The sequence below is a fragment of the Mya arenaria genome, chromosome 4 (assembly GCF_026914265.1).
Source record: "Mya arenaria isolate MELC-2E11 chromosome 4, ASM2691426v1".
Lineage (NCBI taxonomy): Eukaryota > Metazoa > Mollusca > Bivalvia > Myida > Myidae > Mya > Mya arenaria.
Genome location: NC_069125.1, coordinates 62,154,439 through 62,171,973, shown reverse-complemented (window position 1 = coordinate 62,171,973; position 17,535 = coordinate 62,154,439). Strand labels below are relative to the sequence as shown.

Sequence of the window (17,535 nt, the reverse complement as noted above, 5' to 3'; positions counted from 1 at the left end):
AAGTACATAATAAGGTATTTATGTAAATCTTTCCGATTTACATCTCTAGAACAAAACAGTTGTCTGTTTTGAAACTGTTGAAAACAAACTGTTGTCTGCTACTTGAATTAAACATCCGTTCATGAAACTCGCATTGTAAGAAAGATGAGCATGATTGCAAATAAGGGTTTTAGTAAGTTTTTAACGTTTAGACAATACATAACATATGTAGAAAACAGTGACGCTAAGTAAAAGCGGCCAAGTAAAATATTACGAAATACAGTGAATTTCAATATGGCCGTCAAGTTGAAGGCCTAGTCCACTTAAATGGCCGTCAATGAGTCTTTTGACGATTTTTAGACTAGGGCAGACTCGTGACAGGGATACACATGAAATGTCAAAATAATAAAAAAGTATCCCTGATCGCTCATTATTGTAGCTACTGGGGGCCTAGACATTTGCGCGTCAAGCTACAAGAATGTTAATTAAAGTTGTGAAAGAAACAGTAAAGTTAAAAAAAAGTTAAAATAAGGAGGTACAGGTTAGGTTTAAAAAGTAAAAGAGTTTTGATAGCTCCCTTTGGCAAGACATGTTCAATCTGGCAGACAGCCTGTATGTTTGTATGTATGTATTTCTTTAGACCTTGCGGTCAAAGATAACCCGTAAAAGTGCAAGCACTTATTTCCAACGGGGTCCTTTGTTTTTGCTGAAAGGACAGCACGCTGAAGAGACAGTGGTGGGATACAAGGTAGACCGGGTGCGATACCCTAGTTCTTTTTCAAAGAGACTCCTTGGTTCTTTTACGTGCTCGGTGTAAAGCACCAATACACAGGGTACAACTTTCCTGGGTTAAACCATTACTGAGTACACCACTTTTCCAAGCACTACCCTTTAAATGCCGAGTGCCAGGCAAGGGAGCTACTTGTACCAACTTTTAATGTCTTTTGGTATGACGCGGCCAGGGAAAATGGAATTCAGACCAAAATCCCCTGGGAAGCCTCTCAGAAATATGGCATTTATGCTGTTATAATCTATTGACTATGACACTAATATTCAAGTAAAACTTGTATTTTACGAAAAGCCAAAATTAAACCGAAATTAATACCAGAAAGAGAATAAGAACTGTGTGTCCTGCAAAAATGTCCAGACAAATAAGACTGTAACAGCTATATTGCTGATACCTGGACCAAATTTTCTGATGACAGATATTTTGCGAAAGTTTGCTCGCGAAGAATCTCTTTAATAGAAATATGTTTCAATAAAATACAAAGTGAAATTCTGGGTAAAAAAATATAATAACATTATTTTCATAATTGGAGAATGATGTTTAAGTAATCTTCTGTATAAAGCGTTAAATTTTTAAACTACATATTAAAAAAAAACACTTAAATATGCACTCTTATTCCCAATTAAGATTTACCAAAAGTAATACAATCGTTTTAATTTACCGAAAAGGATGAATAAATATCGAAAACAATGTTCTCATGAAGGATTTTTTTACCAACTGACAGTGGGTCAGTGTCTATTTCATAGGTAGGGTCGGGTAACCCGAAATATTTATTATTTTAGGCCTAAACTGCTTGTGAACACCAAAGAAGGGTCTCTCCCACACAGAGCAAGCCCCATTGTGTAAGTTCCTGCTGGGCTCAGCTGGGCCCAGTGGCTCTGCCCTGCTTTAACACCTGTCCATGAAGCAGTATCAGGGATATTTCATTAGACATCTACACTCACACTGGCAATCCTCATATGTCACTGGTTAAGTGTTATATATGTTATCTGCCCCACAGAGCAAGCCCCAGTATGCAAGTTCCTGCTGGGCTCAGCCATTGGCTCCTCCTTGCTCCTACAGCTGCCCCTGAAGCAATTTCAGGGATATTTTATCTACACTCACACCAGCCTTTTCGACAAGGGACAGGTAAGAACAGATTTCAATTTCAAAATTTTCGGAAGAATTGGTGTTAATGTAGATAGGGTTAGGGTTATGCAAATGGACCCCCCCCCCCCCCTCCGCAATATGGGGTATTACAAACGGTTGTTTATTTGTCCCATCCTTTTCTGCCCTCTAGTGTCTATTTCCATTGATCAGAAATCAGATTAATAAAAATGTGAATATAACATGACTGAAAATTTCACTTGAATTGTTAAAAGAATAATTTTTCTAAGTAATTTTTTTAAGTTTTTAAGAAATTCATAGTTATATTTTATCAAGCATTGTTGTGCAACTCCTCTTAAATAAACAAATATAGTTGAAGTAGAAAATGTACCTTACTGATAAAGACCAGTCGGGTAGTATTCAATCTTATGCTGGTCCTTATACATCAGTCATCGAAATTAGATTTTTGGATGAACAAGCCCGAATTCTTATACTTTTGCTCGGAATCAATTTTTAAGCTCTACTGGCCAAAGGCCAGAAGAGCTTATGCGATGGTAATGTGTTCGTAGTATGTGCATCCGTGCGGTCGTGCGTCAGTGCGTCTGTAAACAATTGCTTGTGAACACGATACAGTCTTCAGTTTTGATTGTATCTCGATGAAACTTGTACAGTATATAGATATCCATTAGAGCTCGGTTCCTTTCGAAAACCAGCCAGATCCGTCCATAAATGCCTAGATTATAGGCCATGAAAGTTCGTGCGTCCATGCAGTCGTGTGTCTGTAAACAATTAATTGTGAACACGATACAGTCTTCAGTTTTGATTGTATCTCAATGAAACTTGTACAGTATATAGATATCCATTAGAGCTCGGCTCCTTTCGAAAACCAGCCAGATCCGTCCATAAATGCCTAGATTATAGGCCATGAAAGTTCGTGCGTCCATGCAGTCGTGTGTCTGTAAACAATTAATTGTGAACACGATACAGTCTTCAGTTTTGATTGTATCTCAATGAAACTTGTACAGTATATAGATATCCATTAGAGCTCGGTTCCTTTCGAAAACCAGCCAGATCCGTCCATAAATGCCTAGATTATACCGCACCTGCCATGAAAGTTTTAAAGAAATGCTTTCTATTTTTAGCCAGGTCTGCATGAGCGAATTCTATTTTTAGCCAAGTTTACATGTACATGTAAATTCAAGTCTAGAGTTAAGGGAGACAATTTGCAAGTCTAGGATTTTGAGAGACAATTTGCTTTTTGCTTCTGCAGCTGATTTTGTGAATTACTCTGCCTTGTTCTTGTTGAAAGCCCAAAGGCCATTTTTTAGCTTTAAGTTCTGTAGTTTGCACATTCATCTTAACAAAATTGGTTGTGAATGTTTAAGTTATGCACCTGGTGTCATTACTGGCCACACCCAGGGTTCACAGGTTTGGTAAACATAAATCTGGAAAGGTTTGAAAATCTTTTTGTGTGTTCATGCATCCATCTCAGCACAATTGATTGTGAATGTTTGTTCAAATTGATCAATGTTGTCCTAGGATGCCCTTGACTTTGACCTTTTGACCAACTTTTTTTAACTTCTAAAACTACAGAAATTTTTACTATGAGTACAGTTTTGAAAGCATTTTTTTTTTTTGTCAGATGACTTTTACTTGGCACATATTAAAATAGTTCATGCAACTAATCTGCTTACAATACTTTCTGGGCTCAGATGTTGAACGTGCTACGTTTTCTGGTAACCCAAACACAAAACATGAAGTATATGTCTGTTGCCTTTTGCCCATACATACATGCTCTGGATTGATATGACCACAAAAGCCATGCCAGTAGAGCATAGGCTCTTTTGGGCCTCTTGTTTTAACAAGCCCTGCTATATAAAATTCAGAATTTGAGCAAGCCCGGAAGACATTTTACCAGTGCAGGGCTTGCGGGCTTGTGCTAATTTTGACCACTGATACATTATAACATATGCCTCATTCAGTCTATTGGCCAGATATTTTTACAGTCCTATCAAAACACTCAGATTCTTCCCTTAACACAACACCAGTTGATCGAAGTTCGTTATTCAATACGGTCTGCAAACCATCTAACTTAGTAAATATATCCAAATTTTGAAAAAGATTATTACTTCAAGTCCCCATTGCTTTCTATGAAACTTATTCATATTCATTTGTTATTAGGTAGACCAATTTGTTGCGTATTTTCTTATTTTTAGTGTTCAAATCAAACATGAGGTATTTTTAAACTCATCTTAGGAAAAAATGCAATTTTCTGCTAAGTTTTATCATAAGTTGCTTCATGAAGATGGCCCCCATCTGACATTCCATCAAAGCTTGTTTCCCTGTTGACAGGTATGGCGAATTCTGACATCAAAGCTTGCATTTCTGGACCTGAAGGACCTGTTTGTCTGCTCCCTGCTGATCTACTATTTTCGAGTGTTTGAGAAACGCTTTGGATCAAGGAAATTCTCTGTAAGTTGGCTACATTTGAAACAATAAGATAATAACCCAGCAAACGTGACTAAATAAGTTTTATATGTCTTGCTGACTTAAAATAATGCTTATATGTCTTGCTGACTAAAAATAACGCTTATATGTCTTGCTGACTAAAAATAAAGTTTTTATGTCTTGCTGACTAAAAATAACGCTTTTATGTCTTGCCAACTGAAAATGTACATGTATTGCTGACTGAAAACAACACTTATATGTCTTATCGACTGTAATTAATGCTTATCCTGTAAATTGGCTAGCTTGTTTTTCATGCATTTTTTTATGCTTATTTACTTTAGCATGATTGTAAAGAGAGCATTATGTTCATATAAATCACTGGACCTACAATTGTCCTTTTCAAGGGCCAAGTCTGAAGAGATTGTGGGCCCTGGAGGTCAATACATACATGTGTCCTTTTGGGGCCACAAAACGCAGGGGCCAAGAGATGGTGCCCCTTATGGAGCTTGAACCCTAAACCTCTTGAGTAAGGGTCACTGGCCGACATCATTGTCTGCAATTAAAAAATAATCAGGGTTTAATTTTTTTTTTAGAAAAATTCAAATTAATAATGTTATTATTATAAGCACCAATACCATTCATTATTATATTTTGAAACAAAAATGTTGTAAGTTTCATTACATTGTTAATATTGCATCATTTGTTTCAGTCGTATTTGCTTGGCTCAGCACTGGTGTCTACCATTCTTGAGGTTCTGGCAGTGTATGCTTGCAGGACCTTGGAAATACCCATAGGACCTCTGCCTACTGGACCGTAAGTTATGCTAAACACTTAAAAATTAAATCTCACAATATTAAAACAATGAACCAACTTTTTGAAACAATGGGCTGATAGTTCAGAATATTGTAAAAATTAACAATATTGTCAACATCATCGTAGATGTATGCACATACAGTGCAATATTAGATGTATGCACATACAATGCAATGTTAAATGCAAGCACATAAAATGAAAAATATGATTGTTTTGTTTACCAAGGTTATGCCTGATCTACCCAATGTTTGTACCGTTCTACTGTGACATTCCCCGTGTGCCTCTCTCTCACATCTGGGGTGTCCCGATGACGGGGAAATCCATATCGTACATCCTCGGTCTACAGGCCGCTAGCAGCTCACCGGGGTCGATGGTGGTCGCAATATGTGGACTTGTATGTGTTGTTTGTTTTCATGTATTAATTTTTCCATGACATTGTCTTAAATGTTTATCACTTAAAGTCAATGATTTGATTTCTTACCATTGTAATTAAAATGAATGCATTTTCAAAGTTATCAGATTTTATCAAACATTTTAAAATATGAAAGACATTGGCTGTAGACTAAGGCAAAATCTTTCATATTTTAAAATGTTTGTAGAATTTGTAATATGAGTTTTATATGTATGTATGGTGTTCTGATTGTTCATCTTTTAAGGGAAGCAATATTGTATGAAAGGGTATTTGCACAATTTCTATTCAAACTGTTTTGTGTTTCAAACTAGTCACTTTCCAGATTATATCTTAAGTTTTTTTTTAACTGTTTCTTTCTATCTGCAACTACCTGAATGTCTTAACCATGTAGTTTAAACCAGGAACCATTATCATAATTTTACTTCAACAACAAACGTATTAGGTTTGTCATATATTGGTATATTTCAGCTTGGTGGAATACTATGGCGATGCAACCTTTGTAAAATTCAATCCCTAGTGAAGATACCCGGGTTTATTGGGCGTTTTTGTCAAGCCACATTTGGGAGATTGCTTGGAGAGGGGGAAAATACACACATGGACACCACACAGATTGGGGCAACCATAGGTAGTATAAATAGTCAGAGATATCGCTGCCTCTTGTCAAAGGTCACTGTGACTTAATCAAGAATTTTCGTCTCCTGCAAATAACTACAGTTTCTTCCATCATATGCACACCTTACTTGGTGTATGTAAAGAACATTTGGATATCTCGATTGGGATTTTTTGCGGGCTACGTTTAGTTAAAGGCCAAGATCACTGTGTACAAACTTACAGCACCTTTGAGCCTTTTTGAATTTAGGGTGTATACCCTGAGCAAGCAAGCGTGAGTTTGAATCAGGAGAAGCCTGCTCATCTTTGGTCTTTTTCTCAGCAGGTAACACTTGATTCACCCATTTCTTCTGTCATCTAAGAAGCATAAAAGACAAATATAATTTTTTAACCCTGTGTTGTCATTCGCGTCAAATTTTCATTTCTTATTGATAACTTTTGACCAACTTATTGTCCCTGTTATGCACATTTGTCAAGGTCAGTAGATGACCCTTATTGATTTTGGGGTCAGAAGGTAAAGGTTGTGGTTAACTTTACTAGAATACCGTGCTCCCAATAGTGACTAATCTGATTCGCAGAATTTTGAGTGTTGACTGTTGCGCCGGTTTGAAAGAAACACAATAGATGTTGACTGTGTCTACATTCACATGTACCTAGTATAGGCACTGAAGGACAGTGAAAATATGTTGGGGGTTTTGTGGATCATTTGTGAGTTCCTCTATTTTTTGAAGAAAAAAAGTCGAAGTATTGTTATAATTTGGTGTTGTTTATATTGTTTCGAAAACCTTAACCTTGGCAATAGCTCAAAAACAGAAAACTCAGAAGCTTGGTACACTTGTTGCCAGAGTCAATACACACATGGATACCAAGGTGCATAGCTCTGCCTTTAATATAGTTACAACTTCACCCAGTGTTTCTTCCCTTACAGTACAGTAATCCCTGCCTCCATGCAAATTATTTGACCATAGATACTCATATATCATATTGTTAAAGATTATATTTTACAATTGATACGATATAAAGAAAGAAAAAAATACTTAAAACATGATTAACAATTTGTAATTATCTTCAATTATTTTTTTTCTAATAATTGAAATTTGATAAAAAAAAAAACCAATCAGAATCCAAAGCTGAAATCCCCTTACTCAGTCATAGTGGTAGAAATCTATTACGCTTGTCAGGGGAGATAACTGCATAGGGGATTGTTATTCACTTATGCCCCTTGCTATCTTGAAGAAAAACAACAGCTTTTGTGTTTGCTCTGCAGTGCTCTTGTTTTAATGTAAAATTATGGGGCTTTTCACTAATAAATCAATATGTTTTAAATGCACTCTTAAAACAGTATGCTCTGTGATTGTATGATTTGAATGATCATGGGGCAATTGTTCAGAACTTTATAATCTTTACTGATACTGAAGTTTATTGAATGCACTTGTGACTAGTAGATAATTCGTACAGGATTTATGACATCTGTTTGTGCTGTACTTGTTTTATTTAAATGGATGAGAAAATCTTCAAATAGTTCGTGTTTAAAAGTTAACAATGATCTCGTTAATGAAGTTGTTCACTTAAACTAAGTTCTGGTCAATTGGCCCATTATTTCACAATGCACAGATACAAGAAATACTTGAAGATTAAATTATTCATCATAATGACTCACTATCATATGAAAGAGTGTTTAGTTAGTTTATACTAATTTTGTTTAACTCAAATGTAATGGAATATATTGGCTAATAGACTTATTCCCAAGTCCCATTTCCTTGGTAGAAACCAGTACCAGTGTATATTTTGGTAAGTCATAAGAACGTACGCCTAATGTGGATCAAACTGGTTGTCCCTTTGGTGAAAGGCAGAATCCTTTACCACTAGACCACTCTAGAGTCTCACCCTGGTTTGTGAAAGAGTGTTGAACAGAAAATGCAATTCTTTCCCAGAAATTCAGAGGCAGGAGATGACAGAACGTCTTGAACAGCAGGTGATCTGGCAATCTGTACAGCAACAACTACAACAGACCCCCCGAGCTGCAGCTCAGGTATGGACATGTAAACTAGGGTTTGAGCTAGGTTTTTAAAAAAAACAGGGTGTTGCAGAAAACTGACAGAGAGCTCAAGTAGAAAAGGGCCCATTGTGTCTCTCTGTTTAATATAATGAATATCACCGAAATTGTTTAGAATTGTGTTTAATTGAAGTAATAGTAGGTTTCAACATCCAATTATTTCAAGTATACATGCGTGAATTATGAAAGGACTATTTGATTATCTGAGCATTCAGTTCTATGAAGGCAGAAGGGTGCTTCCAAAAAATGACAGGGTGCTACACCCTTCCATAACTCTTACGATTTAACCCTATGTAAGTGGAGAATCAAGGCGAAAAAATTCCAAATAACCTGAAAATGAAGATACAGTTTTTGCTTTCACTGGTAGATATGTACACATCAGTCATAATGGTTGATAGAATTTTGAGGTTTTTGAAAGAAAATTTTAAGGCAATTTTTTTCAATAGCTGTAGAATTTGACAGGAGAGCGGTATAGCAGTGGTATATTTAACCAACTGTGGATAGAGTTCACATGTATGGTCATTTATTAAAAGATGTTGAAGGAAAATCATATATGATGCATAACTGTATCAATAAAAGAAAAGGCTGTGTTTTTCATACCAAGATTTTGTTTTCTTTGACAACCAAGCCTAGGTTTTACGACAAACATCTTGACCATCCTGCTTCATGTGCTTGATTAAGAAATAAAAATTCTCATTATTTCTAAAATCTCTCTATGATTTTACCTGCCCCCTGGTATACTAAGGTAAAACAGCAATAAATTCATGTTGGCATTACTAGTAACTTTATTTCTTGGCTATGTAAATTGATTAGCACAAAAATTTAAAGTACATGTATTATATCATTTTTATGTTCTTCTCCAACTTATCTGATCAATTATTCATATGACACTTGATTAGTCAGTGTTGTGGTGGAAGGCTGTTTTTGGCGCACTCGCTTCTCACTAAGGTGTCATGGGCTAAACTCATGGCCTGGGCCTTGTGATGGTCACAGCTATTTCCCTCCAAGTACTCCAGTTTCCCCAAAAAAACAAGACCACACTTAGAATATCACTTATATTGTACCAACCAGAGTGTTTTTAAAAGTGTTGTTATTCTTTGTTTTAAAATTGTTGTCTTATGAATAAGAATTACTTCCATATATAAATATGTTGATCATTTTTCAATCAACTGCTTGCTTTATTTATCTTCAGAACTTGGTCAATGGTCCAGGGATATTTGGCGCTATAAATAACAACAGAGATGGTGGGGTTAGGTACAGAAATCTGGAAGAAAATGGTGAGACTTTTTAAGTGAATGTTGTATATACTTTATAAGAACTTAAACATAACTTTAAATCAAATAGATTTGGTTCTTGATTTAAGGGGACTAGACACCAGATGGTCTTAAAATCGGCAAATACAGTATTTCCGCAAAACAAGCCTAGAATTGTCAATGGGAGCTAGAAGAAGTAAGAGGCTGATAATACATTAGACCATTTTACATAATTAAAAGAATTTACGCAACCATCATGTTGCTGTCTCATCTGTGTTTCCCTGTTTAAAACAGCGCATAATGGTTTCCCAGTTTAAATAATATCTGTTTATATCAGTTTTGAACATAAAGACAACTATTGTTTAAGTATAAAATAATGTTTTTACATAAAAATGTAATGTTACTTAAAGTGCAAGGACAAGAGCCAGCAGTGGTCTCAGAGGATCAGGTTCGCCAGCTTGTAGAGATGGGTTTCCTTGACAACCAAGTGAGAAATGCCCTGCGTGTTGCAAACAATGACATTGCCATGGCAACTAATATCCTGCTTCAGAACAGTTGAGATTGGCTGCTCGCTAAGTGTGGCCGTGTTAAATTTGGAAAAAAGGAGGTTTTCAGCTACATTGGATTATATATAGATCTAGAGATTACATAAAGGTTGGGAATGAGCTATACAGTAATGTAATTGAGCTATGTATTGATCGTTGAAATGTTGGAAAAGATTTGTACAGCTCTGTATTTGATTATTTAAACATTGAAAATGATATATTCAGCTCTGTATTTGATTTTCGAAATGTTGAAAAGATCTATACAGATCTGTATTTAATTGTTGAAATGTTGGAAAGATCTACCGGTATACAGCTCTGTATTAGATTGTTAGAATTGTCAAAACAGCTATTCAGCGACTTGAAATGTGCATGTCATTTTTAAAGATAGATTTGATTGATGAAATGTAATAACAGTCTATTGAGCTATTTAAGGATGGATTTGATTGATGAAATGTAATAACAGTTTATGGAGCTATTAAAGGATGGATTTGATTGATGAAATGAAATAACAGTCTATGTGCTATTTAAGGATGGTTTTGATTGATGAAATGTAATAACAGTCTATTGTGCTATTTAAGGATGGATTTGATTGATGAAATGTAATAACAGTCTGTTGTGCTATTTAAGGATGGATTTGATTGATGAAATGTTATAACAGTCTGTTGTGCTATTTAAGGATAGATTTGATGGATGAAATGTTATAACAGACTGTTGTGCTATTTCAGGATTTATTGCATATTTTCTTGCGTCTATGCTGTATGAAGGAAGTAGTGCCACATGAGCTAATTTTTAATTTGCTCGCGTGCCCTTTTGGTTCATACAGCATAGACGCAAGAATGAATGCAATCAATACTTACATTTGCATTTTAAATAATTATTCATTATCATTAAAAATAAACAGTATCTTCTGCAATTGAGTATTTTTTATCATGGAATGTACCGGTAACTGACAACATACGTCTGTATATAAGAATAGCTGATATTTGTAGAGTTGTATATCATTGGTTAAATGGTGTCGCTTTAATCCAATCCGAGCGCATTAATATTGAAGTAAATAATGACGTCATAATTCTTTGCGTGTTATACAATATGAATGTAAAGTTTTATCTTTACGAATGACTAGGCAAATGTAAATATATGTATTTGGTGCACATGTTAATAATGATAATACTCGTATGACAATACACATGTTTGTGAAGCTAGTCCCATCTGTCATTCTGGTTTAGACATCTGATGAGTTACTCTTCTCATTCAACTGAGTGAAGCATATGAGGGCACGCATCGCAGTTCTTCAATTAATGTGCTCTTTAGGGCTATTCCATTTAAATGTATAACCAATGGGGGGAATGCACTTTTAAATTATCCCACCCTCATACAAAAGCAAATTATCCCTTTTGGGGTCCAAATTAGTATAAAAAGACGCCCACCCATACACTATTACAATAATTTCCTTCCCCCGGGGGGTTATATGTTTTACTGGAATAGCCCTTAACCATAATAATTCAGCCATACTGCACAATTTTGGGCCCTCTGACCCAACTATTATAATTAAAATAGTCATTATGAAAAAAAATCCATAAAGGTTCTTTGTTAGTATACAAACTGAAATGATAAGCTAGTTGGAACAATAATACGTTAATTGTGTGTGCAATAACATTACAGTACTTCTTTAATGATCTTGTGTATTTGACCTCAAAGTTAGCATAGAAAAAGGGCAATTTGTAAACGAGTATTTTTTGCAATTTTTAAAAATTCTTCATGAATATTTGGGTATTGCATCCTGAAATGTCTTTACTTTAACATCAAATAAATTTATTTAAGGCAAATGTATATCTGAAGGCCTATAATTGTGCGAAGCAGCTCATGTATAAGTGTGTGAATTTTTAAATTACCTGTGATACATAACATAGTGCTAATAAATGTTTTATTTTTGTTAGATTTAGGTTCATCTATTTTAAAAACTGATGAACTATTGGCGTTAAGGAGACTTTTGAGCTGATTATTCAGAACTTTGTTCAAGTTAACAACGTTGAAAACTGCATTGTTGTTAACTTGAAAAGGTGAACTATTTTATGAAGTGCTCATGTATTTGCAGAGAACAAGTACAACTGTAGCAGTTGTCTCAAATCTGGTTAGAAATACTGCTGGGGTCGTAGTTAATAAGCATTTTAGTGAATATTTTTAACTTAGTGAGAATTTCCTAATTTTTTGACAACGATTATTTTAAATACCCGCTACTTTTCATCAGATTTATTCATATGCATACTTATATTGTTTAGACCATTTCTTGTTATTTTCATGTTTTTGGAGTACAAACATTGTTAGTTTTCTTATAATTCAAATTAGAAAAAAGGCAATTTTCACTAAGTTGCAAATTTTCACTAAGATGCATATTGAATACGGCCCCTGATCACAAGTGTATCCATTACTCTTGCAAAGCAGTAACAATTTGAAAGTTAACAAAGTACTGAACAATTGTTCAAGTCTTGATTTAAAAAATATATCATAATAAGGAGATGCAACTTGTGATTTTGGTCCATTTACTGGGTCCTGTTTCGGCCATCAACTTCCAAGAAATGCAACAACTTAGCCTTCAATTTTAACTTGTAAATTTATCCAAAAAAAATAATTTCCAAGTGTTTGGCTTGATTTTTCTTGCATAAATGTCAACATGTCAATAATTAGCATGAACAATAGAAATTTAAACTAGCTAATGTCAACTTGTTGTACTCCATAATTGGTCGACAAGTTGACGTTTGTGAAAGTGAAAATTTAATTTCAACTTGTTGCCTGCCTGTTAAGTCGACATGTTGATGGCAGAAACAGGATTCCATACACATTTAGCATGTTTCTGAAAAATTTCAACTCTTATTATTTTTTTGTCAGTCAGGATTTTTTTAAATGTTTTTTGGCAAGAAATTTGAAACTGAATTAATAAAGAAGGATGATTTAAAGTACATAAGTTCACCCACTAAACATGGAGAGAAATTCACATCATAATTGTCTTGAAACTATTTGGTACCTAGTGAAGCGAAAATAAATGGATTATTGTTTATGAACATACATATAATGTTAGTACATTTATTAAAACTTATCATCCAGATTTTCTACATTTATATATATATATATATATATATATATATATATATATATATATATATATATATATATATATATATATATATATATATATATATTGAATGATTTAGCCTATTTCTTCCTGAAATATATTTTTACATGGTGGAATTGAAATAAAAGAATAAAATATATATCTGAAGGCTCAAATTCATGATTTTTATGTTTGGGTTCACATTCACTTTCAGAAAAGGGCGCATCAACAAGTGTAATTCTGGTTGTATAATTATACAAAAAAGAAAGTGTTTGATTGAATGAAAGTAGCATGTTTTAATTGCATTTTGATGTTTTATGTATGGTTAATGTCCATTGAATATGTATTAAATGTTTTAATCATGACGTTAGACTGCTGTCCATGTTCTAATTTTGGTTAAATATTGACGCAGGTTTGCTAATTGGAACATTATGACTTGCATGTTTGGGATAACTGTTAAACACTGGACTGATTAGACTTTCAATTTTATTTTTTTAAACATTTACTTAAATCTGCACTCTCACAGATTGAACATTTTGACAACTTTTTTTATTTTTTGTCTTGGAACGAGCAAATGTTTGCATTTATATCTGCAAACTAGTGATAAAAGACTGATGGCATAAGATCAGATTTTCATATTTTCGCTCCAAAATTTATGTTTAATGCATTTTTCTTAAACAGTTAGTAATGGTTTAAGCCATAAAACATTAAATTTGGAATGGAAATATGAAAATCTGCGATCTGATCTTTTGTCAGCAGTCTTTTATCACTGGTTTGCAGATATTTACGCCAAAAATTGCTAATTCTAAGACAAAAAATAAAAAAGTTGGACAAACAGTAAATCTGTGAGAGTGCAGCTTTAAGGGACAGACATTTATCTTATCATGATTTATGATAACAGTTAACTTCCTTATGTGATTTTGTAATATTTTGAAAAGAATTTTTGCTATATAACAAGATTTTTTGCTGATGTCTAACATCATCTATAAAAGTGTTAAACATAGTCTATGTTCAAAAACGATACCGCAACATAGAAGAATGGGATTTAGTAATGGTTTAAAGATGTTAGTATCCGCTATGACATCATATGGTTTGCTTACATCATATCTTCTGTTAGATACTTTTCTGCTTGTTGTGGTTCAAAGAACAATGTGTGATCAGTTTATACATAAAAAATGGCACCCTCGTAAACCAATCAACAAGGCCTATGTAAAAAATGGTTTGATAGAACCAACCATTAGCCCAAACATACTTGTCCATCCCCTACAACTGGTCTTAATTATGCCCCCCTTCGAAGAAGAGAGGTATATTGCTTTGCACATGTCGGTCGGTCGGTCCGTCGGTAGACCAAAGCTTGTCCAAGTGATAACTGTACAATTCCTGGACGCATGATCATCAAACTTGACATGAAGGTTGGACCTGACCAGTAGATGATTTTAGGGCTCATCGGGTCAAAGGTCAAGGTCACAGTGACCTTTAATGGTAAATTTTAGAGCTTGTCCGAGTGATAACTCAACAATGCTTAGACCTATGGTCATCAGACTTGATATAGAAGTTGGGCCTGACCAGTAGATGACCCCTATTATTTTGGGGGGTCATTGGGCAAAAGGTCAAGGTCACAGTGACCTTGAATGGTAAATGGTTGTCCACGTAATAACTCGACAATGCCTGCACCCATGGCCCTCATACTTGACATGGCTGTTGGGCCTGACCAGTAGATGACCCCTATTGTTTTTGGGGGTCATTGGGCCAAAGGTCAAGGTCACAGTGATCTTGAATGGTAAAAGGTTGTCAGTGTGATAACTCGACAATGCCTGCATCCATGGCCCTCATACTTGACATGGAGGTTGGGCTTGACCAGTAGACGACCCCTATTGTTTTTAAGGGTCATTGGGCCAATGGTCAAGTTCACAGTGACCTTGAATGGTAGAAGGTTGTCCGAGTGATAACTCGACAATGCCTGCACCCATGGCCCTCATGCTTGACATGGACGTTGGGCCTGACCGGTAGAGGACCTCTATTGTTTTTGGGGGTCATCAGGCCAAAGGTCAAGGTCACAGTGACCTTGAATGGTAAAAGTTTGTCCGAATGATAACTCAACAATGCCTGCACCCATGGCCCTCAAACTTGACTTGGAAGATGAGTCTGACCAGTATATGACCCCTGGATTTTAGGGGGTCAAAGGTCAAGGTCACAGTGACCTTGAAAGCAAACTCGACAATTCCTGGACATATGGTCATCAAACTTGACATGAAAGGTGGGCCTGACCAGTAGATGACCCCTCTTGACATTGGGGGTCATCGGGCCAAGGTCACAGTAACATTTAACTTTTTTTTTTTTACTAAATCTTCTCCCAGTGATATCTAAACAATGACTGAACCTATGATCATCAAACTTGACATAGAAGTTGGGCCTGACCAAAAGATGACCCTTATTGATTTTAGGAGTCATTGGGTCAAAGGTCAAGTTTACAGTGACCTTGAATGCGGAAATGTTTCGAGTGATAACTCTACAATGCCTGCACCCATGGCTCTCAAACTTGACTTGATGTTGTGTCTAATCTGTAGAAGACCCCTTATGATTTTAGGGGTCATCGGGTCAAAGGTCAAGGTTACAGTGACCTTGAACGAAAAAATCTTGTCTGTGTGATAACTTATCGATGCCTGCATCCATGGCCCTCAAACTTGGCATTAAGATTTTTTGTGACCAGCTGATGACTCCTATGGATTTTGAGGTCAAACGTCATGGTCATAGCACACTCTTTTCTCACACTTTGAATAGACATAATCTTAAAACTGGCTCAACGGCATCCAATGTCAATGACAAACCAGCTGTCATTTCGGTCCATGCATATTTCATTCAATTGTCCATATAATCCTGACAACATGGCGCTGGGGGGGGGGGATGATGTTTGACAAACATCTCTTGTTACATTTATGTTGCATAATCAAGAATGCTAACCAGTCTGAGATGTCATGTTTGTTGCATACTCATAAACTTCAACCAATCTGAATGTCCATGTACATGAATAATCAGGAATGTCAACCAGTCTGAGATACCATGTTTTTTGCATAATCAGAAATGTCAACCAGTCTGATATATCATGCGTTGCATAATTAGAAATGTCAACCAGTCTGAGGTCCCATGTGTGTTGCATAATTAGGAATGTCAACCAGTCTGAGATACATATTCATGAATGTCAACCAGTCTGAGATACCATGTGTGTTGCATAATTAGGAATGTCATCAGTCTGAGATACATATTCATGAATATCAACCAGTCTGAGATACATGAATGTCAACCAGTCTGAGATCCCATGTGTGTTGCATAATTAGGAATGTCAACCAGTCTGAGATACATATTCATGAATGTCAACCAGCCTGAGTTACCATGTGTGTTGCATAATTAGGAATGTCAACCAGTCTGAGATACATATTCATGAATGTCAACCAGTCTGAGATACATATTCATGGATGTCAACCAGTCTGAGATACATATTCATGAATGTCAACCAGTCTGAGATACATATTCATGAATGTCAACCAGTCTGAGATACATAATCATGAATGTCAACCAGTCTTGGATACTGTGTAGGTGTTAAAACTAGTATGATATACCATGTATTATGCATAATCGTGAATGTTAACCAGTCTGGGATACCATGTATGTTACCTAAACTTGTCTGACATATCATGAATGAGTTATTGTCATGAATGTCAACCAGTCTGATATAATTTACCATATATGTTACATAAACTAGTCTGAGATGCCATGTATGTTGGATAATTGTGAATAATGAACAGTCCGAGATACCAAGTAACCTATATGTAGTTTGTTAATGATATTTCATATGAGTTTTATTGTACAGTGTGAAACTGTAATTATATAGTATTTTTAATTTGTTGATATGTGCTATTCCATTTAAACATATAGCCCCCGGGGGGAAGGCACTTTTAAAATACACAACCCCCATACAGAAGCAAATTTACCCTTTCCGGGTCAAAATTAGCCAAAAAAGACACCATCCCATATACTATTTAAATAATTGCCCCCCCCCCCCGTGGGTTATATAACTGGAATAGCCCTTACTTAGTTCATGACAAATCAATGTTCTGTTCATGTTTAACCATCACCGTTTAAGGTGGTGTCAACAATAAATCCTAAATTTTCGTATATTTTCTTTGGGTTGTATTTCGCTCTCCATTGGCTTCAGTTTAATGAACATGACCAGCGCTATAGATCCTGTACAGCCATTAAAACCCGGTCATGTTGATCACTCACATGGATAAGTTTAGTATATACTAATTTATTTTAGCTGGAATGTGGCGAAGCTGATAGCTTATAGAATCACTCTCGAGTTTGTTTCCTGGACAGAAACCAGTACAGTGTTCCCTTTCAGAGACCATGAGAAAGTACCCCTGGTGGGAATCAAACCCAA

General features: G+C 35.5%; 1 protein-coding gene across 1 annotated transcript; it reads left to right on the top strand.

Annotated features, from left to right (window-relative positions):
- Nucleotides 1–101: 101 nt before the first annotated feature.
- LOC128230234 (ubiquitin-associated domain-containing protein 2-like) lies at nucleotides 102–13,078 on the top strand. The gene is made up of 9 exons (XM_052942331.1): nucleotides 102–172; nucleotides 1,767–1,894; nucleotides 4,205–4,324; nucleotides 5,010–5,113; nucleotides 5,339–5,507; nucleotides 5,994–6,150; nucleotides 8,069–8,166; nucleotides 9,383–9,467; nucleotides 9,854–13,078. The coding sequence occupies exons 1-9, from the start codon at nucleotides 145–147 to the stop codon at nucleotides 10,000–10,002; spliced, it is 1,038 nt and encodes a 345-aa protein (XP_052798291.1). The 5' UTR covers nucleotides 102–144; the 3' UTR covers nucleotides 10,003–13,078.
- Nucleotides 13,079–17,535: the final 4,457 nt, after the last annotated feature.